Source organism: Sus scrofa, chromosome 11 (assembly GCF_000003025.6).
Source record: "Sus scrofa isolate TJ Tabasco breed Duroc chromosome 11, Sscrofa11.1, whole genome shotgun sequence".
In the NCBI taxonomy this organism is placed as follows: Eukaryota; Metazoa; Chordata; class Mammalia; order Artiodactyla; family Suidae; genus Sus; species Sus scrofa.
Window position 1 is genome coordinate 78,459,854 of NC_010453.5, and position 22,350 is coordinate 78,482,203.

Genomic DNA, 22,350 nt, shown 5'->3' on the forward strand with positions numbered 1-22,350 from the left:
CCCCCATCTAGCATTTGCAGCCTCTTCGGGATCAGTGTCAGACAGGGCGAGGCCCGGCGTCCGTGTCGGACCCGCGGCGGTGGCCAGGTTTCTGCTCTGACAGCAGGTGAAGGCTCAGGGGCGGCGCTCACAGGCCACAGTGGGTCTGCCCCCAACCGCTGGTGTTGGGGGCCAGTCCCCCAGCTCCCAGCCCTGCTCCACTTCCTGGGCCCCCTCCGCCTGCCTGTCCCCCCTTCCCTCCCCCTCCCTCGTCTTTCTCTCTGCCTCTGACTCATGCATTTAAATACTAGTGCATCACCAGCCTTTTCTGCTCTGAGAGAGAAAGCAGGTTTCTGCCCTGGAAGCTGCAATCCTTGGGTCCCCTCGGTGTCTGCGGTGGGGCTGACCCGGGCGGGGCGTGCGGGGCGGCGTCCCCGAGTCACAGCGTGTCCTTCTGCCCCACTCTCCCCGCAGACGAAATCATGCACCAGGACCTCAGCCCGCTCTGTGCAGCCGACATCCAGGAACAGCTGAAGAAGCGCTTTGCCTACCTGTCTGGTGAGTGCAGGGCGGGGCAGAGTGTGGGCGTCTGCTCAGGCAGGTGGTTGGCCTCCCTGGGCCTCGGGACCAGGTTGGGGGGCTGGGGACATCCAGGGGCTGCTGTCTGCTCTGCGGCACACGGATTCCCGTGACAAGGAGCCCCGGCCAGTCGGCCGGCACCAGCCAGACGTCACTGGGTCCCCAGGGGGCTGCATCCTCAGTGCTCCTGGCTGCCCCCTGGATTCCAGAGCCTTCAGGGACAGGGGAGTAGGCACAAGTGTGGCACAGCTGCCTTCTTGCAGCACCCAGGGCCGGGGGTCTGGCTTCTGCAGCTCTGTCGGCTGGAAGAAGGCCGTGGGGTTCAAGTGATGAAGGCAAGGGGCTGGCACTGCCCTGCCAGCCTCTCCTGGGGTCACTTTGTGTCCCCGGCCCCTGTCCACCGGCCACCTTCCCCTGGGGCCCAGGTTCTGCCTCTGCTCCATGAGGACATCCTGCTGTTCTGTCCTGCCTGTCCAGCCGCTGGACATGCTGGCGCCTTGTGCTGCAAAGGCGTGACCACTGCAGGAGGGCCCTGCCCAGAAACAGCATGGTCACCCTCGGTTGAGCCGACCTGCCTGCTAAGGCCACCATGTGCCGGGGGCCCTGCGGGCGAAGTCTCACATCCTTCTCTCCTGCCTGCCTGCTGTCCCCCTGGTGCCAGAGCTGCTCCCCAAGCCGGGCCCTGTGTGGCTCTGGCCCATGTGCCACCCAGCGTGCACCCATGCGTGGCTCGGGAGGAAGGAGAGAGTGCAGGGCTTCCTTCAGAGAAACCAAAGTCCCCCACGAGACGGGTCCCAGCCACGGCAGCGAACTCATGGCCTCGACCTTTCTCCGGGTGGTCACGTCGCACCTCCAGAGCAGACCCAGGACACCCCGACCCCAGACCCGCCTCTCCCGTTATTCGGAGGCGGAGGACGCTCAGGAGGGCTCTGCAGGAGCTGCCTCAGGGGCTGTAAGGCCACGGTGCGTGGGGCCGACAGACCCCTGAGCCCTCAGAGGCCCAGGCCCTGCACGAAGGGTGCCCAGGACCAGGGAGGCGATGTGACAGTTTCCCGTGCTGGCCTGGGCAATGGAGGGGTGCCGGGGGAGACCCCAGTCCTGCAGCTGTGGATGCTGGATGCTGCCAACCCAAAGGAGCCTGGAGGACGATGCCGGGCCCGGGGGGCTCACAGGCCAGGCCTGGATCTCCGCCAGCGAGGCCCGGGGCAGAGAACCTCCGAGCCAGCCTCGACGCCGGCCTGCAGATGGAGAGCTGCCAGGCGGAGCTGGTTCACATCGCCGAGTTTGGGAATCTGTTAGAAGACCCCACGCCTTGAGCTTAAATGTGCACGGCCACCCTGGAGTGTCATGGGTTCTCAGGGACCCCGAGCCCTTCCCAAGCAGAGGCCGGAGCCCCACGGCCCCTCCGTACATGCGGACACCTCCCGTTGTCATGGTGCCACTGCCCGCCTGGCCCAAACAGCCATCACCCTGCGCCAGGGGTGCCTGAGCGGGACGGTTGGTGTGGGGGCTTCTCAGCCCTGTACCGCAGACATTTGTGGCTGAACAGCCCCCCGTGGAGCTGACCCACCCTGCAGCACCCTCCCCTCCACCCACTGGAGGCCAGCAGCCCCACCCAGAGTGACCCCCAGAGCTGTGCACATGGCCAGTGGCCACCAGAGCGCCAGGCATGGACAGAGTGAGAAGGCCCGCAGGGTCGGTGGGGCCTGCCCTCGAATCGGGGGCCCCGGGTGTTCGCCCCATCGCGCCATCTGCCACCGGCCGCCTGTGGAGGTTCACCGTAAAATTTCCACCTGCAGGAGTTCATTTCCTTGCTTTGAGCTCTGCGCTGTCACTCGCGTGGTGACCAGCTCCTAAGCGGGAGCTCTGTGGTCTGAGGTGGGCTCAGCTCTGACCTGCAGACCAGCCCTGGGGTCACGTGGCATCGCCCCATTCCCACGATGGCCAGAGCAGGCCGCCAGGCCAGACCCGAGGAGGGAGAAGTGGACCCACCCGGGAGGAGCAGCGGTGGCCGCCTGCAGCCGCCCAGGGGACCGCCTGTGCTGTCCTGGCCTCTGCGCCGCAGCTCCGGGTTGGCTGTGAGGCGGCCCGGATGCGCCCGGCCCTGCTGGCGGCCGACTCGGTGAAGCCGCGCTCACCTCCCCAGAAGCCGGCGCTGCCTGGTGGTTCCTCGTGAAACGTGTCAGGTGCGCCTTCCCTGGGAAACTCCCCTCCACCTGGACGTCTGCCCCCGATGCCGAAGGCTGACTCCTGTCGGAGGGAACCGTCTGTCCTCCCGGGCAGAGGCCGAGGCCAGACTGTAGCCAGAAGGCACAGGCGACGTTCAAATGACCGTCACGTCATCTGCAGAGCTCACACCGTTAGGAGGGAAGCAGGACGCCAGCTTTCTGTCCCCACGTTCCCAGTGACGCAGAAGGGTGCGCAGGGGGCGGGGGGTGCGGGGATGTGCCCGCACAGAGGCCCAGTCGCAGGTGCCTGTCCAGTCCCGCTCACCTCGTCCCACCTGCTTCCATCACCAGCACATGCTCCTCCCACAATAAAAACCTGGAAAGCGCGTCTCTTGGTGCTTCTGGGAAAGGACTGTCCTGCTGAGACTCAGGCGCGCCCCCCGCCCGGCACTAAGTGCTGCCCTCTCTCCCCAGGTGGGCGGGGGCAGGACGGCAGCCCGGTCATCACCTTCCCGGACTACCCGGCCTTTGGCGACGTCCCGGACAAGGAGTTCCAGAATGTCATGACCTATCTCACCAGCATCCCCAGGTGCGTGGGAGCGGGGACGGTGCCTGTTTTACTGCAAGCGGAACGAGAGCCTGTCCTCCAGGAGGCAGGGAGCCTCCTTTGTGTCCCACGCCGTGCTGGGCAGTGTGGCATCCAGAGCTGAGGGGCGGGGGGCTGGCACCGTGCAGCCCGGGTGTTGCCTCCACACACCCCTCAGAAGGGGTGAGGCTGCAGACCACCACTGGGGATCTCGGTTAGCCCAGGGCACAGCCCAGCCTGGCAAACATCGCTGCTCCTTTCCATGGTCCCAAGAGAGGGCGTGTAGGGAGCAGCCTGCAGCGCGAGGATCGGCCTGGGCGTGGTTGGCACTGTGCCTCCCGCGAGTTTGAGCGCTGGATCAGAGCTCCCCAGGGCAGCTGGTCTAACTAGGAAGCAGACCACTGACCCCTGGCCTCGGAAGCCCTTCACCCCTGTCAGGGTCAGAGGGGGAGGTCACGTGGCAGAGCAAGCTGGGCGCTGCTGCTGGTCGCGTCTCCGACCCTCTCGGTACCCGACTCCCTGGGGCAGGCTCTGGGCAGCTGGGCTGAGGGGAAGGCCGGCCAGTGTCCCGGAGTGGGTAGCCGTCCTCGGAGCCCTTCCTTAAGGGCCCTGGGGGCTTCGCGAGAGGCCTGCGATCCTGCAGTGCCCTACGTCTCTTTTCTCCCTCGGCCCTTGAAATTACGGCCAGGAGGGCGGGTGTCCTTGGACGGGGTCCCTGGACCTCAGGGACATGGCTTGAGTAGGATCACGGGTCTGGAGACTGGCAAGGAGGTGGAGGGGTCCCTCGTGGAATGGCTCTGAGGTGGGTCCTTGGGGTGGAACCTCGCATGGGGCCCAGTGCTTGGCACACCCAGCAGTGAGTGCAGAAAAACTGCAGGGCCCTGGGGAACACGAGAGACAGGCCAGCAGGAGGGCGGCTGCACTCGGCACTGGTTTCAGGGAGTCCAGTGATTCAACAAGGTGGCAGCGGGGCTGTTGGCAGGTTGGGCGCCCCAGGCCCTCTGGCTGGTTCTCCAGAGGGCAGCCTTCGGGCAGCTCCCCAAGAACCACTGCCATGGCCTCTCCCAGGGGTGGGCGTTCCACGTCCAGGAAGGGCATGGCCCTTGTCCTTCCCGTGGCGCCCTCCCCCGACGGCCACCCCCCGACCTGTCTCAAGCTGGGCATTGGAGCTCAGGGCTCAGTGAGATCTGTGGACGCTGCACGCAGAGTGGTCAGAAGTCACTGTCCTCAGTCTAAGCCTGGGAGCTGTGATCAGGGCCGGCCCTGCCCTTCAGTGAAACCTCTGCCAGTTCCGTGTCAGAGACCACAAGGAGGCCAGCAGCCCCTCGCTCCCTCCTGAACCGTGAGTGATAGAGTCAGAGGCTTGAGAGGCGTGCGGAGGGCTCTGTGCCTGCCCTGGGGTCCAGCCCCGGGCCCCCCTTCTCTGCCATCTTCCCACCCCGTTCATGGACCTACAACCCGAAGCCTGAGGTTAGAAGTTGCCAGGAGCTGTGTCTATAGTTAGAGCCACAGTCCCCAGCCCCGGCTGAGTTGGTGGACAGCCCTGGACTCGGTGGCCCGTGGGTGGCCTTGCTTCAGTGGCCACTCAGCACTGGCTGAAAAGCAGGCCTGGGGACCACAGGGGCTGTGCGCCCACCCCCGCCACCTAAAGTGGCTCAGAGGGGTGAGCCCTTCCTTGCCTGTGGTTGGAACCGCAGGTTTTCAGGTCGCTCTCGGCTTGAGAAGGTCAGCGTCGTTCCAGCAGCAACTCAGAAGTGAGGCTGCTCCTGGTTGCCCTCTAGGGTCACCCCCCTTCAGGGGTCCTGCTGGTCCTCGAGCCTCCTGGCCTCAGGCCTTTGCACTTGCTCTGTCAGCCCTGGTCGCTGGAGATGGCCGTTCTCAGGCTGCAGGCTGCCTCCTCCAGGGTGCCCTCCGTCCTGCCTCCCACCCCAGGCCCAGCCCACCGGCCCCCCAGCTTCACAGGCTTACCCGGAATGTCACCGGCACCTGACAGCTCGGTGTTGGTCTGCCTGCTCTGCACGCAGGTCCCCAGAGCAGCATGTGGCCCCTGGGTAAACATTTCCTGGACAAATAGGCTTTGTCCGCCGGTGCAGGCCATGCGGTCTGGCGGGGCGGAAGCTCCCTCTGCACCCCTCATCCGGCACACTTACCCCCTCTCCGGTAGGACCAGCGCCTTGGGTTCTCTTCCGTGTGAGGGTTCTTACCCGGCAGAACGGAGCCTCTCCAAACCCCGATGCCAAGGTCGCACGCGGTCCTGCACGAGCGCGAGGGCAGGAAGCGGGGCTCCCTGTGAAGCTGGGAGGGGAGCACGTCACTTGCGTTTGGAGGGGCTGTGCGGCCGAGGACGTGGCCACCGGGCGATTTGAATGTGTGCGGCCCAGACCCGTGGGCCCCGACTCCGGGGCCCTGTGTGCTGTGACAGTCAGCGTGTGCTTTGTTCGGGCGTCGCCTCCTCCGGGTGCAGGTGCTGGGGTGCGGCCTGCGGACCCGGCGCCCTTTCGTCCGGACAGAAACTCCCACGTGGTACGCGCGCCCCGGTTTCACAGCTCGGAAGGGCCGGCGGGGAGGGCGGGGTCCCCAGGCCGGCAGGGACGGGGTGCACCGTCGCCGGATCCTTGGGGTGTGGTGGGGGTCGGCCTCATGAGAGGGGAGATTTGGGGGACCTCCTAAACAAAAGTGCTCTCGCCCAGTGGCGCGTGCACACTCATGTTTCTAGAAGATGCAGCGCACGTTTAAAAGGTGGGGGCGAAACACTCGGTGTGCGGGTGAAGCCACCGGCCCTGCCCGCGGAGGGTGGGGGAGCCCCTCCCGCGGGAGGCTGCAGACGCTGGGGGCCGCCACCTGGTGGGCACAGCCAGCGATCCTGGCCCAAGTCCCCCGAACCCCTGGAGGCAGGAGGAGGCAGGGAGCTGAGAAAGGGGCTGGGTTTCCCTGCACAGCCCGGTAGCAGGAAGCTAGACCTTTGGGCAGGGGTGCGCCAGGGCTCAGACCTCACCGCAGGGCTGCTTCGAGGGGCTCGTCGTCGCTGACCCTGACCCTTCATCCTTCCAAACGTGGGCTCCCCACCTGAGACCCCCTCAGTTGTACGCGCAAATGATGGGAGCCCCAGTTCGGCTGCTCCAGCTGATGAACAATTGTGGGTCATTTAGAAGCACTTTGGCGCATCAGACGCCCATGGGACACCCGGGCTGGCTTCACACAGGTGCCTGTGACACTGCAGTTCCCTTGGGGCTCCATCGCCACCTGCCAAGCTGGTGTGGGCAAGTTCAGGGCATGTGACGAGTGACCGTGAGCCACATGCCCTGCCCAGAGGGTGGCCGGGACCCTACAGAGCTCGTGGGACGGGCGAGTGGGAGGGAGGGGCTGGGTTGCATCTGGGAGGAGTGGCTGGACACACTTGAGACCCGGCGGGAACAAAGGATGAAACCGTGCATCCGATGTCCCAGTTAAATAGTTCCCGAAGGTGCGGATTGTGAAATAGGACAATCGGAGAGAAAGGAGCCCCGAGGGCGACTCCAGGAGGGAGACCTCCGTGACGGGGGACGGTGCTCGAGGACCCCGGGGGGCCCTCAGTCCCAGGGGCAGGAATTAAGTGTGGCCTGAAGACTGGGGGTGCTGTCACCTGGAAGGGAATGGGCAGGTGGGGCGCTGTTTTGAGCTGTCAGATGGTCTTCAGTGGGGGGCTGCCTCGTCGAGGGCAGGGTCTCGGATGGGGTCTGTCTGGGGACAGAGCAGGGGGCTCCAGCTGGGGGAGGGGTCTCGGGCGGGAGGGGCCTCTGGGCCTGTGGGCCGTGTGAGGCTCCCCAGAGTTGAAAGGTGAGTGGGGGGACGTTCCACCTGCAGCCACTTACGTCACCTCCCCTTCAGATGTCCCACCCAGACTGTTCCCTGGACGGTCACCTACTGATGGGCCAAGTAAGGTGAGGAGGAGGAGGGCGGGGTCCCCGCACCCAGGCCTTGGGGTGAAGGGGAATGCTGCCGGGCGAATCGCACAAAACGCATGGAGAGGGACCTGAGTGGAGGCAGAGACAGGGCACCCACGAGGGGTGGGTGGCATTTTCTTTTAAGGTGAGAGAGAGAACGGCGTGTTTATGCTGATGGAAGTTACCCGATGAGGAAAGCTTGTGACGCTTCTTTCACCCCTGCCTCGCGTCTGAGGGCAGGGCCCTGGGTCCAGCACCAGGCGCACTGCGAGGGAGACACAGAGCTGCCCGGCCGGATGCTCGGGCGCGGGTACACATGGAGGTGCACACACCACACACATGCACATAAAGGCATGTGTACACTTCGCCACGCACGGGCCACACTCGAGCATGGGCGTGAGCACACTGCATACCTGTGCATGCACACCACACACGTGCAGTTTGTATGGACTGCGTGACAGCGGAAAGCAGGGTGCGTGTGGATGGCACAGGGCTGTGAGGCCACTCCTAGGCTCCCAGCCACCCGTTTGGGGACACGCCTGATGCGTTAGTTCTGGGAGGCCCCTGCAGTCAGGCCGTCATGCTCGCTAAGCTTTAGACGCACCCTGGCTGGCAGGGCTCGGCAGCCCCGCCTGCTCACGGTGGCTGTGACTTCCATGCGAGGTTTCAACTGACTCTTGGTTCAAAGATATAAACGTGGCATGAGGTGCACCGAGCAGCTCAAATGTGCCTGCAAGAGCAGAAGCTTTCACGCCGCCCCCTTCCCTCCCCACGGTAACCGCAACTCTGTTCTTGTGCAACCACCCCCCCCCCCGCAAACAGGGCAGCACAGACGTCCCGCCACAGCCCTTCCTAGTGGACAGCATGTGGCAGGCAAACCTGTGGACAGCGCCCCCCTCGTTCTCCGGTGGCTGCATCCCAGCGTCTGGTGTGGACCAAGCAGGGGAGCCCGGTGGTCGCCTCACCAGCAGCCCTGTTCCCGGCCCAGCGGGTCTGGTCCTACTTGTAGGACCGGACACCTGGCAGCCAGTCCTGTGTGTAAAAGCTCTCAGATGCTCTGGCTGCACAAGCCTTTTTCCGCTTGGGGGCATCGGCGGCTGAAGGGCTGTCCTCACCGCATGCTGTCTGGTGGCCTCACTTAGCCCGTTGCCCCACGTGCTCTGAAGCCCAGGGACCCTTGCCCACTGGGGCGACCTCCTCCACCTGCGTCCCGATCTTGCTCTCCTGGGGGAGCTCATCTCAGATGCCTCCTTTGCTGGAATGATCTTTCTCTGTCTCTGCCATCCAGTAGCACAGCCACTGGTCCCGTGTGGCCATTTAAACTGAAAAATTAAAACTAAGTCCATGTAGAAGCTCAGCTCCTGGGCCAGGCGAGCCGTCCTTCAGTTCCCGGGCCAGCAGCTGACCTCCTGGGCAGCTCAGACGTGGAACGTTCCCATCTGTGGGGACGCGCAGGCTGGCATGGGGCAGGAGCCACATAACAGCTGTGCCCTTCATCTGCGGAGAAAGGCCAAGAGACCAGGGGTGGGGGGCTGCTTGGAAATGGTGACAGGTCCCTGTGCAGGGAGCTCAGGGATGGGTGAGCGTGGGTCCCTGGAGGGACCTTGTCCGAGTGGAGTCAGACGGCATTGGTCCCTTTGCGTCCCTTTGTGTCCGGCCTCGTGCCCTGAGCGTGGCGTCCTCCTGCTTCAGCCGAATGGTAGGGGTGTGGGATGGCCTTCCCGTTTCAGGCAGGACAGCTCTCCGTCGCCCCAAGGACCGCAGCACATCCATCCAGCCTCTGCTGGAGGAAGCCGCGTCTCTGAGCCGATTCAGGTCAGTCTTTGAGAACCTGCTCAACAGTCGAGTTCCTTCCCTCACAAGGCGGGTCCCCGGCCCAGGCCACCTGCCAGCCCCCCCAGGGCGCACGCACGGCCCCTGGCTCCACCTGTGTCAGTTCAAATGCATCTGAAGAGCGTTCATGGTGACACAGAGAAAGACAACTGCAAAGAGCGAAAAGTCTAGTTCTCAGGCTCTTTGGAGGAGCCTCTGTGTTTCTGTAGGAGGCGCGCTGCTCCCCTTGGGTTGTGAGGAAGGGCCTGCTGTGTGGCCGGGGCTCCTGCCCAGTCCCCGCCCCTCCCCGAGCACGTGGCCGCTGCAGCCTTGAGCACAGGCCCATGACACTTACCAAGGGGGGCAGTTTTCAGAGAGTTTGACGCTTTTCTCGCCGCTGTGCTTCAGGGATGAAAAGCTGACCAGTGTTGGGAAAAACGTGGCACAGGCGACACGGTGACGGGTGACGCTTTTGAGTCCTAAGCGGGACGAGACAGCCAGGAAGCAGAGGTTCAGGCCGGATTGCACAGGCCTATGTCCAAGGTCACGGGGACGGGTGCCAGCCTGTGCGCCTCCTGCAAGGCCTGCCGGCCCCACGCTGGGCAGGTCCCCTCACCCCAGCGCCAGGCCGGGTGGGCCTCCTCGAGGCAGCGCTGAGCCCTCACATCACCCCGGTCCTGAGCCGCCGAGGCGTCCCGTCTGCTGTCCTTTCCCACGGTGAGGGCCCCACAGGCAGAGCGAGGCCGGGCCCAGGTGTGCTCAGAACTGCTCCCTGCCGCCCGCTGTCCGCTCTCTCACGCACCTGCCGCCCGCTCTCTCCTTGCTCTGACCTGCGGATGTTTATTCTGGAAAACCGCTGAAGGACGCAGACCTTGCTCGGCTGTGCTGGACCGCGGGTCCTGTCCCCCTCAAGGGCTGGGCCCTGCCCTGGCCAGCAACAGGCTCTCCGTGCAGGGAGGGGCGACCCTGAGGCCTGGAGAGGCTCCGACTTCTGAGATGTCCACCCCTGGAGCCCCTAAACCAGCCCAGAGCAGGGCCGCCGCGTTGGCCTCCTCTGGGTAGGAAGTGGGTTGATACATGCACATTTATTCTGTTGATTAGAGACTCTGAAATAAGCAATGACAGCCCCATGTGAGCAGCAGCCTCAGAGCAGAGGCAGACTGCGGCGCTCAGCACACGACGGGGAGCACGGCACCCCACCCTCGAGGGGCTGGGCAGCCGCGGGGGGCGGTGGGCTCTGGCCAGCTCCCTTTCGGGGTCGGCCCTGCAGCTGGGGCCACGCAGGAGACGAGGCTGACGTGCCCACTTCACCGTGGTCCTTGGTTCATTGGCTGCGCTGGGAGCCGGGCCTGGGCCAGACAGGGTGCAGCCGGGGGCGTGATGGGGGAGGTCAGGGGTGAAAGCGGGGCTCTCAGAGCCGACCCTGGGTGACCGTGGCTCCCGGAGTTCAGGGTTCCTGTAGCAATAGGCCAGCGGGCCTCTGGTGGCCGCAGAGGTGGTGACCAAGGGCCCCCCCTGGTGCGGGAGGGCAGAAACAGCTCGGTGCATGGGGTGCTTCCCCAACGCCCTACAGCCCAGGGCGCGGCCCACCCGGGAGACCCTCCAGCGGGAGGGAGGCCAGTCCTGCCCAAGCTCTTGCAGGCAGTGGGGCCCCGACTCCTGACTCCGAGATGAAGGCGGGGCCAGCCCGGGGCTGCTCTGTGACTGGGGGTGAGAAGCACTGTCTCTCGAGCCTCAGGGTTAAAGCTCCCCCACCCAACCCTTTGGCAGCCCCTGGGGCGCAGGGAGCGGGGACTCTTGGTGTGGGCAGGACTGGGGAAGGGGCAGAGCCCCCAGCAGGGGGGCAGGAGAGGCCCCGGCCCAGGGGTCCCTCTGAACTCGCCCCACCCCTACCCCGAGTTCAAACCCAGGCTGAGCAGAAGATCCGTGCCCACAGCAGGGACTCCCCCCAGAGCTGGGCTGACACTGCTCTGCCACTGTCCTGGCACTTGGACCCCTCAGCCCACCATCCTTGGTTCATCGGCCACGCTGGGCGCCAGGCCTGGGCCAGACAAGCTGCAGCCACGGGGGATGCAGGGTGGTCAGCCCCCTGAGTTAGAGCCTCGGCTCTGAGCCCGGGGTCCATCCCAGCAGGAGGGGACCCTGCAGCACGTCCAGGGCGAGAGAGGGTTGTGGGCTCCCCAGCTCACTGTCCCCACCACCTCGCTGACCCTACGTTACTGCACACGAGAGCCAGCCTGCCCCCCATGCCTGTGGGGCACCCCAGTGCCCAGGTCGCACTGGGCATCCGTCTGTGACTGCGGTGGTCTGACGCCGACGCGCCCTCCCCCTTGCTCCTGCCTCTGGTCACTGCTACAGGACACTGCCCCCCAGATACCCAAATCCACAGGCGCTCAGGTGCCGCCGCAGGTGGCGGGGGGTCTGCGTGCACCTTGCATCGCCCCCGTGTGCTTTAAAGCCCTCAAACCACCGCTCGCCGGAGCACAGTGGAAGCGCAGTACAAACGGTTGCCTGCTCTCAGCAAGTTCAAGTTTTGCTTCTTGGAACCTTCTGGGTTTTTTCCCTGAACATTTTCTGAGGTGGAATCCACGATGTGGAACCCTCAGATGCAGCAGCCAACTTACTTAATTTATTCCTACAATGAGCACACAGCACGCCCTAAACTATGCGTACAGCCGGCTCTGAACCCCAGGCTGTGGCAGGTAGCTGCCCTGCTCTGCCTCCTGCAAGCCTCCTGGAAAAGAAAGCCGTGAGAAGCTGTCAGGCCCGGCCCCTCCCAGCCCCACAGCCCTGCAGGGAAGGGGCGTCCCCCCACCTGCCTGCTTACCTGGACACCCGCCCCTCAGACTTCTTCTCAAGGGCTCCTCCTCTGAAACCACCGTCAGCCCCTTCTCCCATCAGCCACCCACGGCTCACCTCCCCTCTCCACCCCCAGCATGAGCCCCCAGACTCCCAGGTGGCCTTCCATCTGCGCCCTTGGCAGCCCTGCTGTCCACCTCGGCGATGCCTCCTTCCTGGGTGCAGGAGGAGGGCACGGCCCTCACTCACTTCCTCCTGACCCTGCCCAGGGGGGACCTGCCCCCAGGTCCGACCTCCTCCCAGGCTCTTGCTCTGGGGCAGAGGCGCTGACGTGGCGTTTCTCTGATCACAGAAGGTCCTCAGGGCTTGTCTGTGGGACCTGCCACTCCCAGTGGTTCTCAGACCAGCAGCACCAGAAGCCTTGGGGACTCGTGAGGCCACGCAAGGGTCCCCACTTGGGCCTCCTCGCTCCAGTTGGTGTTGAGCAAACCTCGGGGGACCCCGGATGCACTCAGGTGCCCCCCCATCACCTGGTTCTCTGCGTCTCTGCCCACCCCACTCTGTCATGTGACAGGTCTTAGAACAAGATGCAGCTGGACCAGGGATGGACGAGGTGACGGCGCCCTCAGGCCGGGTAGCACCCTCTCCTCGTGCCTGGACTCCGCATGCTGCTCCTGCCTGGTGATGGGGAGGTCAGACCACAGTTAACCGGGCCCCCAGACACCCAGGGCCACCCCGGAGGTGTTAGCAGGCCTGGGCTCTTAGAGACAGCACCAGTGTGTGAATCCCACAGCCAGAGTGAGACGAGCTCTGTGCCTTTTTTGGTGATTTGGGCCAAAAGTGAGCTCATCGGCCTCTCAGCTACCGGGCAACCATCCAGGAGGCCCCCAGCCAGCTGCTGGGTGGCTGGGGGCCGCCCTCTGTGTGCAGGGCACTGCCCAGGGTCCTGGGAGCAGGTCTGCGTGGCCGCAGCTTCTGAATCATTTGCTCCAGAGTCTGCATCTACCATCTCCGCCCGAGGCCTGGAGCACGGTGGTGGGGGAGCCGGGGGACGGCCTCTTGCGAGATCCTCGAGTGAGCTGCCCCCTCTCCCCGGGCATGTGGGGTCAGGGAGGCGGCGTGGGGGGCAGGGGCGGGGGGAGCCCAGAACCTCTTTAGCGAGGTGGAGAGGGAGTGAGGGGCCCTGGCTCCTGGGGGAAGGGCAGACCCAGGGACTGGCTCTGGGGCTGCGGTTGTGGGGGCAGAAGGGCCTCCCTGCTGTTGCATCTGTGTGCCCCTGAGTTTCTGTTCCCAAAATGTGGGAGGCACAAGGGGCAGGGCAGAGGGCTCTCCGCCTGGGGTGCTTTGCTGTTTGTTTCTGAAGAGGAAAAGCCCTGCCTGGCCCCACTCGGGGGGCGGCCCAGGGGTGGGTGGACAGGAGAGGCAGCTTCTTCCTGCAGATGGACTTGGCCTGGGGGGTTTGGAGTCAGAGCCAGACCGTGTGGCTCACCCGCCTGTGCTCACCAGCTGTGTGACCCTGGGCAGGCGACCCAGCCTCTCTGTTCCTCTGTCCCTGGACTCTGTGCCTGCCTCTTGGGTTGTCATGAGGGAAAGGAGAGCAGCCCAGTGTCAGGGTGGTGCCCACCAGGAGAGAGGGCCCCAGGCTGAGCCACTACCTTACCAGGCACCTTCTGGGCAGCAGCAAAGTGACCGCAGAGCTTGGAAGCACGTGTTTTCAGGCACCAGGAACCGGAGTTGCTTGAGCGACAGCGGCCTCACTGGGAAACCGCCATCTGGGCCACCCTCCCTTAACTCTAAAAGGTCTCGTCTTTGGTGGCTCTGCCTGTTCGCGCGGTCGCGGTCGAAGCTGCTGGCGATGCTGGTTGTCCTGCTGCATCATGACCGGAGGCTCTGGTGTTACGAACTCCTTACCCTCCAGGGTTCAAATGCACAGATCGAGTTAGAGATCCCAAAGGGAGGTGTGGCAGAAGCCATGGAGGCCATGCGGCGTTGGCGCAGGAGGGAGGCCCTGGACCGCAGCTCGCCGCGAGTGCCCAGGCTGCCGGCCCTGCCTGTGCCTGCGTTTTGCATAAACGTAACCCACAGAGGAGAGCAGCAGGGTCCGTGCAGGGGCCACCCAGCCAGGCTCCCACGTTTGGGCACAGAGAGTGTTCCAGCTCTGAAGCAGGGGTGACGCCATAAGGAGGGGATGGCCCCTGGCCCCACAGCGTTTGGAGCTCAGCTTCCAGGAAGGGGTGGAGCGTGGCGTTTGCGGGAAGCACGGCTTTCCCTCACAGCTGCCTGAGGGGTGGGCGCTATTTGGGTTCCCATTTTTGCAGAGAAGGGACTTGAGATGGTTCTTGGCTGAGTGGCCTGTCCAGGCGGCCCTGAGAAGGAGCCCCAGCCCAGCTGGTGAAGACAGGCCTGCATCCTCCCCACACGTGGCGGGCAACCCTGCGGGCAGGCAGCCTGGGAGCCCTTCTCAGACCCTTGTGCCGGCCAGGCCCACGCCTGCGGGTGGCCGTGAGCTCAGTGGAAACCCGTCTCGTCTCTTCCCCTGTAGAAAGAGCGAGACCCGGGGGTGGGGTCTCAGCCCCCGACTGGCCCCCCAGTGTGGACCACGGGGTCTCAGCCCCCCAATGTGGACCACCAGGCCACTGGCCTGCGAGAGGGAGGGAGGCGGTGAAGGTGGGGAAGGTGCAGACTCTGGAGAAGGCACGTGTGGGTGGTGTCAGGGGACAGCCTGTGACCTGTCCCCTCGAAGGAGGGGAGCCACCAGGAGGGATGTCCCACAGAGCGCAGGCTAGTGGACAAGACAGGCTGCCTCTTTCCGTCCAGTCCCAGGCTGCAGCCGAGCCTGCATGGGGCCCCAGGAGAGGCCGTGTGCCCGCGACACTGAGGGGCCTGGCTCCCGCACCCGCCCAGGCCAACCCTGGACCAGGTTCTGCACCCGCCCAGGCCAACCCTGGACCAGGTTCTGCCCGGCCCAGCTCCCCACGGCCCACCTGGCCTTGAGCCAGCCCCAGCCTGCTCTCCGTGTTGCGCCCCCTGCTGGGGAGGGGGCGGGGAAAGAGAGCTGTGATCCCTGGTTCCTGGCACTTACACTCAACTTACCTCCCTGAGAACCGAGCCAGACCTGAATCAGTCCTGTCAGGGGCGCCCGCACAGCTGCCAAGAGCCATTGACTCGGCGGTGTGTGTGCACGCGCGCGGGGGCTCGGACGTGGGCCCAGAGATGAAATGTGTGCATTTACCCGGAAGTCCTGTGCCGTTCCTGGACCTGGGTACCCGGAACAGGTGGAGGCCTTCTCTCGCACAGGTGCATGAGGACTTGCAGTCAGGTGCACACAGGTGTGCGGCGCCCTCACAGGTGTGACTACGCATCTCCAGCCCCGGCGCCGCTGCTCGAGAGTCTGCTGGAACTGGGGCTGGCACACCCTGGCTTGGCTGTGTCCTGTTCCCGGCAGGCAGGGCACCTCACAGTCTGCAGAATTGATATGTATTCCGCGTATTTCTGGGCTTTATTTAAGCCCAGAAGTGCTGCCTTGATTTGTTCAGAGACTTGGAAATTAGCAATTCAAGTCAGAGCTGGGTTCCTTCCTCGTGATTGGCTGGCACGGGGCTGCTGGCGTCGCACAATTGGCTGGAGCTGGATTGTCCAACGGAAGCACCTCCCGTTTCTCCACCGTGACTCAGGCGCCCGCGTCAGGCTGAGCGGACGAGGCTGTGGCTACAGGGCGCTCAGCGCCTCCTCTCACAGATGCTGCCGTTGCCAGAAGCCTCGTCTCCTCTCCCGTCTCCAACAGATGCCCATGCACCTCCGGGCGCCTCGGGGGCTTGCGCCCAGAGTTGTGGCAGTGCCATCAAGAGGGATTTGATAGCGTGGATGAGCGAGGGGGCCTCAGATGCTAGGACTGAGGCGGCGTGTGGGTCGCAGGCTTACTTTGAAGGGCTCAGCCAGCTGGTCCACGTGGAAGGAGAACTGCGGGCTCTGAGCAGAGCCGCTGAGCTCTGGGGAGGATGAGCTGTGCCAGGACCTCTGCGCCGTGAGCTGGTGGGTGTCAGGCTGCGGAGCAGGCTGCACAGACACATCCGCCCGGCTCAGTCAGGGCGAGCTCTGGGAAGTGCCTGCAGTCGGGGAGCTGGTGCAACTCGCTAGATGCTGTCCTGGCACCGGCTTCCTACGCGGTGCGGGAGCCGCCTGAGGATCACAGGAGGAGCCGGGTTACCCAGGCCTCCTCAGGGCTGGTGGGGAGGCACATGCTCCAGATGCCCACGCTGACCACGGCTCTCTCCTCTCAGCTTGCAGGATGCTGGCATCGGCTTCATCCTGGTCATCGACCGGAGGCAGGACAAGTGGACCTCGGTGAAGGCATCCATCCTGAGAATAGCAGTGAGTGTTGGTGTTGGTGCCGGCCCGCGCCCCCCACCCCTGCTCTGGGCTGGGCGACACAGTCTTTCCTGCCTGGTGGCACTTCGGGTTCTGGCCGGTGCTGTGCCGTGGGCTCCGGGCTGCGGTGGGTGCCAGCTCGGAGCAGCAGCCTGGGGCCAGGGGTGCCGGGGAGCCCACACCTCCCTGGGCTGCTCCGATGGCTAGGGCACGTGCGTGTGCATGTGGGGGTGTGTGTGTGTACACGTGTGTGCATGTGTGTACATATGTGCGCATGTGTGTGTGCATGTGTGTGTGTGTGTGCATTCTCAGATTGTAATTTGAAGGCAGCTCTGGCAGCTGCCTGTTTTTGACACTGAGAGCGTGAGGCGCCCAGGGCCACATGCTCCTGCTAAGCAGGGCGGTGAGAGTGTCACCAGAACCTTCAGGCCAGAAGCTGGGAATTAAATCCAATAGCCTCTTCAATGCGGCCGTCTCCTTTGCTAATGGCTGTTTGTTCTGTGGTGTCCTGATGAAGTCAGATGCCTTAGCTCTCCTTGGTGGCCTGATGGCCTCGGAAGTCACCTTTCTGTCCTCCGAGGTGCTGACTGGGCTGCCCTCCAGGGCCGAAGAGCACGGCTTGTGCGCGTTGCTGGCTGTTTTTAGCAGGAACCGCTGAGGAAGGAGGGTGCAGTCAGCACAGAGCTCCCGTCTCACTGGCAGTGGCGGCTTCCACCCCCGCTCCCCAGCTGGGTGTGAGCGCGTCTCCCCGCTCTGTCCCACCCACTCTCGCCACACGGTAGCCCGAGGACCAAAACAATCGCTCTTCTGCACGTAGGGCGATCGGTGGCAGGGGACCTGGGCTGTGACCCTGCCCTGCCCCTGACCCCCAGAGTGAAATTCCCCCTCCCCCTGCCCTGGGTCCTGTGTTCAGCCGACAGAGGTTGCTGGTTTCCCGGGGCTGCGGTGCTGGGGCAGGGGCGGGGGGGGACCTGGCCCCTCATGATGTCGTCCAAAGGAGAGCTAGAGGCTCAGGGTCTGCTCTGACCCTCCAGCCTCGTGATCCTGTGCAAACCTGCCAGCTGTCCGGTCCTGCCTCGGTCTTTCTCACCAAGCGTCTCCAGGGGCAGGTCCTGTTCCCTGTCCCCCCCACCCCCCGCCATCACGCTTCTGAGACAAATGAGAACACTACAGAATGTTTTAAAAGAAGCATATCACGCTGCATGTGGGTTAGTAATCACCTTTCCTCAGGGTGTTGATGCCTCATCATCAGGTAACAGCCAGAGTGTCTGTTCCAGAGAGTGTCCGTTCCATTCTTTTTAATTTTAAAATGAATCTGTGGGGTTCCTTTGTGGCTCAGCAGGTCAAGGACCCAGCGTCATCACTTCAGCGACTCAGGGCGCTGCGATGGCGTGAGTTTGAGCTCTGGCCCGGGAACTTCCACGTGCTGTGGGTGAGGGCAAAAAAGAAAAATAAAAAATAATAAAATAATAAAATAAAATGAGTGTGTACGTGATGTTAGGTGGCAGGCTAGATTAAGAATTAAATGAGGTCAGAGGACTGACAATAAATATTTCCTGAATCAGTTAGTCCTGGAGTTCCCATCGTGGCGCAGCAGAAACAAATCCAACTAGGATTTGTGGGATTGCGGGTTCGGTCCCTGGCCTCGCTCAGTGGGTTAAGGATCCAGCGTTGCCATGAGCTGTGGTGTAGGTTGTGGCTGTGTCTTGGATCCTGCATTGCTGTGGCTGTGGTGTAGGCTGGCAGCTGCAGCTCCGATTCGACCCCTAGCCTGGGAACCTCCATAGCCGCAGGTGTGGCCCTAAAATAAATAAATAAATAAATCAGTCAGTCCTGGGCCGGATGCCAAGAAGCTTCCGGCCAAGCCTGTTGCTGTTTTCCACGGTAACACTGTAATAGTAACAGTGTCTCCAAATCTAACGATGCGCCCAGTTCTGCATCTGTCACTGGTTGACCTGCCGCCCAGGTGCTTCCTGGTGTGTGCAGCCCAAGAGTCATGGCATCCCTGGGGGTCCTTGCCGGAAAGGGTTTCAGTGCCGTTGGCACACACGCCGCCCCAAGAATGCCCCCAGCGCCCCTGCTTGACCTGCCTTCCTGGAAGTGCACGGTCGCTGCGTGCAGGCCGTGGTCCCAAAGGCCAGGGCCAGCCGCGTGCGTCGTTCTGTGGCGGCCCCCAGCCTGTACGCATCTCTCCAGCTGGTCAGTCGCCGCTGCTCAGAGCAAGAGATCCTCAAAGGCAGGGTTTTGTTCACCCCCGAGCGGCTCTGAGACGGCCGAGCCGATGGCAGAGTGGCCCGGGTCTGCAGCTCTCACGGCCGCATGGAAACACCGCTGCTCTCCTCCTCGGCTTCATAATCAGATGATTTTCCAAAGAGATCTGGCTCATCTTCAAAACTTCGTTTTGTGAAACTCGTAACTGAAAAGTTAGAGTTTTGTGTTTGCCTGCTTCTTACACAGTAAAAACGTGGGGTTTTTTTCCCTTAAGACCTGGTGCTCCGCAGTACTGCTTTGGAAACCTCAGAAGTTAGCATTTTTCGGCAGAATTGCCAAAAATTCTCTTTGGGAGTTCCCATGGTGGCTCAGTGGTTATCGAATCCGACTAGGAACCATGAGGTCTCGGGTTCGATCCCTGGCCTCACTCAGTGGGTTAAGGATCCGGCGTTGCTGTGAGCTGTGGTGTAGGTTGCAGACGTGGCTCAGATCCGGTGTTGCTGTGGCTGTGGCGTAGGCCGGCAGCTACAGCTCCGATTCGACCCCTAGCCTGGGAACCTCCATATGCCGCGGGGGCGGCCCAAGAAAAGGCAAAAAGACAAAAAAAAAAAAAAATTATCTTTGAACTCCAATGCTTTTTTTGTGACAAGAATTTACTGATAACATTGATAGAAAAATTCTGTTTATGTATCAGACACACTTGCTGACACCCTGCTGTGCGCCTGGCACCAGGGGGCCGGGGGCCTGGAGCTAAGCACTGGGGACCCAAGTGTGGCGCAGACGGCTGGTGTCGCAACAGGGCGCTGTCGCGGGGGCAGGGAGGTCACCGTCTCCATCCCGGCTCTGAGGTGGGGGGAGGGGGCACTGGCACACAGATGCCCCCCGCTGTGGACCTGAACCACCAGCCTTGGCTGGCCAGTGCTTTCAGTCGAGGGGGCTCTGGGAGAGCACCTGGCCCTTGGGGGCATGCCTGCATTCCAGCCTGGACGACCCCACTGGGCCCGGGCCACCTTGGCTGCAGGTGCCGCAGAAGCAGGCCTGTGCCAGAGAGGCTGTGTTTATCCAAACGTGTTTGGCCACCCGTGAGCCTGGCGCTTACATAACGCGCTGTGATTCGGGGCTATTTTAAGCCCCCTGCGCTGTCTCATGCACCAGGCTTGCTGTAGTCCGGGGTGCTCTCTTTCTTTCTGGGATCCTTCAGCTCGGCTTGGAATAGAAAAACAAGACATTGGAGGGTCCAGGGTCCCTAAAATCCCCGTCAAGAGTGGGGCCCGAGTTGGCTCTGACGGGCATCAGCACGACGTGCGTGTTTGCCTGTCACTGTTCACGGTCACAACTGGCCACAGGACCCACAGCTGAGGATTTAGCATCACTCTGTGTCCAGCAGCAGGTCCAGGGTCTGGACGGTCCTTAGATGGGTGGACCTTTCATAAAGTGCCACGTACGTTCTTCCGGGGTTCTGTGAAGCACCTAAGAGGAAAGGGCTGGGCGTCACCTTGAGTCCAGACCCCGTCCTTCCAGAGCACACCTTCCATGAGGTGTGATCAGGGTATGAAAACTGTGCTGCAAGTTGGGAAAGCGTGACCCTGTGTGGCCTCCAGAAAGAGACCCGAGGAGGTTTCCCTGAAGTGGGGAGGCAGCACCCGCCTGGGCGGGGTCCACACGGCCCTCCTGCTGCTGGCACCCAGGGCCCACCCTCTCGAGCTTCCTGCTTTCCACGTCTTTTCTCTGAGTTGACGTCTCGGCTCGGCTCTGTCCACAGCACTGGGCAAGCGCCAGGTCAGCTGCGGTCCCCCAGGGCTGTGATGGCGGTGCCCAGGTGGGCACCCCTGAGGGCTGCAGGCAGGAGGGCACACGCCCCCAGCCCCTCTGAAGGCAACATCGCTAAAGGCTGAGCTGAGGTGCAGAGAGGACCACGGAGGGGCCGGCAGGCAGGAGACGCCGCTCAGAGCCATGGCTCAGAGCCACGGCGGGTGCAGAGGGGCTGGGGGAGGGGGAGGAGAGGCTGGGGGTGGAGTTGCTTGGCCAAGGACCCCCCGGCCTCCGAGCACTGAGCAGACACAGGGCGGCGTGTGGTTGACTCGCGGGATGAAGCTCCAGTGGGGGGATTGAGGGCCCAGCATGGCCTGGTGAGAGCAGCTCCAGCTCGGCTGTGGGGAGACCCTGGGCAGGAGGGTGCCGGGCAGCCGTGCATAGGGCTGCGGGACCCGACGGCAAGGTCCAGCCTGGGCGAGCACGGTGTTTGGAGACGGGGGTGATGAGGCAGGGCTCCTGGAGAATACGCACTCCCTACGGAGAAGCAGGGTGGCTGCCCACGGGTGGTGGGAGGGCGGGCCCTGGCTGCATGGGCACGGGGCCTTGCATGTCAGGTTCGGGGTAGGTGGCGGAACCCTCAGGGTGGGGTGGGCCACGGCCAGGCTCCGAGGCCCCTCTCACCCAGCGACACGCCAGGCAGGGCCCAGAGGAGGGAGCGACGGGTGTGAGAGCCAGGTCTGGGCGGGCGCAGGGTCAGGGGCCACCGCAGGCCGTGGTCAGGACTCTGGGTTGGTCTTTGGCGAGGGGGGTGCTTCTCCGGATGTTCCGGGCAGGAGGGCATGGTGACCAGCGGACATCCTGCGGGGGTCACGGTGCTTCCATGGCACGTCAGACAGGGCCGTGCGGGAGAGGAGCAGGAAGGCTCCGGGCCAGCTCGAGGGCCGGGGCCCCGGCTGCGGGCAGAGCACAGCCAGCACCCTGGCCCTTGTCTGTGCCCCCGAGAGACCCTGCCCTCCCCTGCCAGCCAACCCGGGCCAAACGGCCAAGGCCTGACCAGGGCCCACCCCGCGGCCTCTTTCTCCTCACTCTTCCCTCACATGAGGGACTTGGTCTGGGTGCTGGATCCGGGTTGGGGCCCCGGGGGCTTGCCGCGCACCCGCCTCAGCCCCGGTCCAAGCAGGGCCCGAGCGTCAGGGAAGCAGGGCACTTTGTTACCCGTTTGCGGACTGGGAGACCACGGCCTGGAGGGTCCGCTTGTCCCCAGCACTGCCTTGTAAGCACCTGCATGGCCAGTGGCATCTGATCCTGTAGCCACACCGACGCTCATCTTCGTCTCGTTTTAGGTCGCACGTAAGCACGTGTTTATGTGGCTTTGTCCTCACTGGACAAGGACCTTGGTTTTCTGGGGTTGTCGTAACAGGCACCGCAGACTTCAGCTGAAACAAGGAAATTCTTGTCTCTCAGTCACACACAGAAGCCTGAGGCCAAGGTGTCAGCAGGCTGGTCCCCCTGGGGCTGTGAGGTAGCATCGTGGCATGGCTGCCCCCAGCGTCGGGGGCTCCTGGAGACCCCAGTCCTCACGCAGCATCCCCTGTGGGGCTCCACGCCCAAACGTCCCCTTTTATTTACAAGGATGCGGTCGTGTCTGGTTGGGGGGCTGCCCTGGTGACCTCATCTTGCTCGGTCACCACTGTCAGCGCCCTGGGGACACTGATGCACCAGGGGATTGGACTTCAGCCTGAGAATCTGGGGGCACAACTTGGCCATGACAAGAGCTCCAAGCTTTTGACCTTGAAGTTTATGAGCAGCACAGGGGCTGTAGCCAGCAGGACTTTTCCCTTTTCTTTGAGCAACGGCGATGCTCGAGCCGAGCCCAGCGTCTGCCCTAGCCTGACGGTGGCTGTTGGAACCGGGGAGCCGCAGGCCAGACCGTCTCATGGGGGCTGCGCTCAGCTGGGCACCCAGGCCGCCTGCCGACTGAGCCGCGCCCTTGTCCCCACAGGCATCCTTCCCCGCCAACCTCCAGCTCGTCCTCGTCCTGCGCCCCACGGGCTTTTTCCAAAGGACCCTCTCCGACCTTGCCTTCAGATTCAACAGAGATGATTTTAAGATGAAGGTGCCGGTAAGTGGCCCCGCTAAGCTCCTGCGGGAGCAGCCCAGGTCTGCTAGG

General features: G+C 63.6%; 1 protein-coding gene across 26 annotated transcripts in view; it reads left to right on the forward strand.

Annotated features, from left to right (window-relative positions):
• Positions 1–22,350, forward strand: part of MCF2L (MCF.2 cell line derived transforming sequence like) — a 97,971-nt gene that overhangs the window by 52,329 nt on the left and 23,292 nt on the right. For all 26 annotated transcript variants that reach the window (XR_002336785.1, XR_002336786.1, XM_021065972.1 and 23 more), the window contains 4 exons: positions 454–537; positions 3,201–3,315; positions 16,127–16,217; positions 22,183–22,302. Coding sequence is in view for 24 of the 26 variants with exons in the window: in XM_021065972.1 (XP_020921631.1) it covers positions 454–537; positions 3,201–3,315; positions 16,127–16,217; positions 22,183–22,302 (410 nt within the window). In the remaining 2 variants the exon portion in view is untranslated. The remainder of the gene's footprint in view (positions 1–453; positions 538–3,200; positions 3,316–16,126; positions 16,218–22,182; positions 22,303–22,350) is intronic.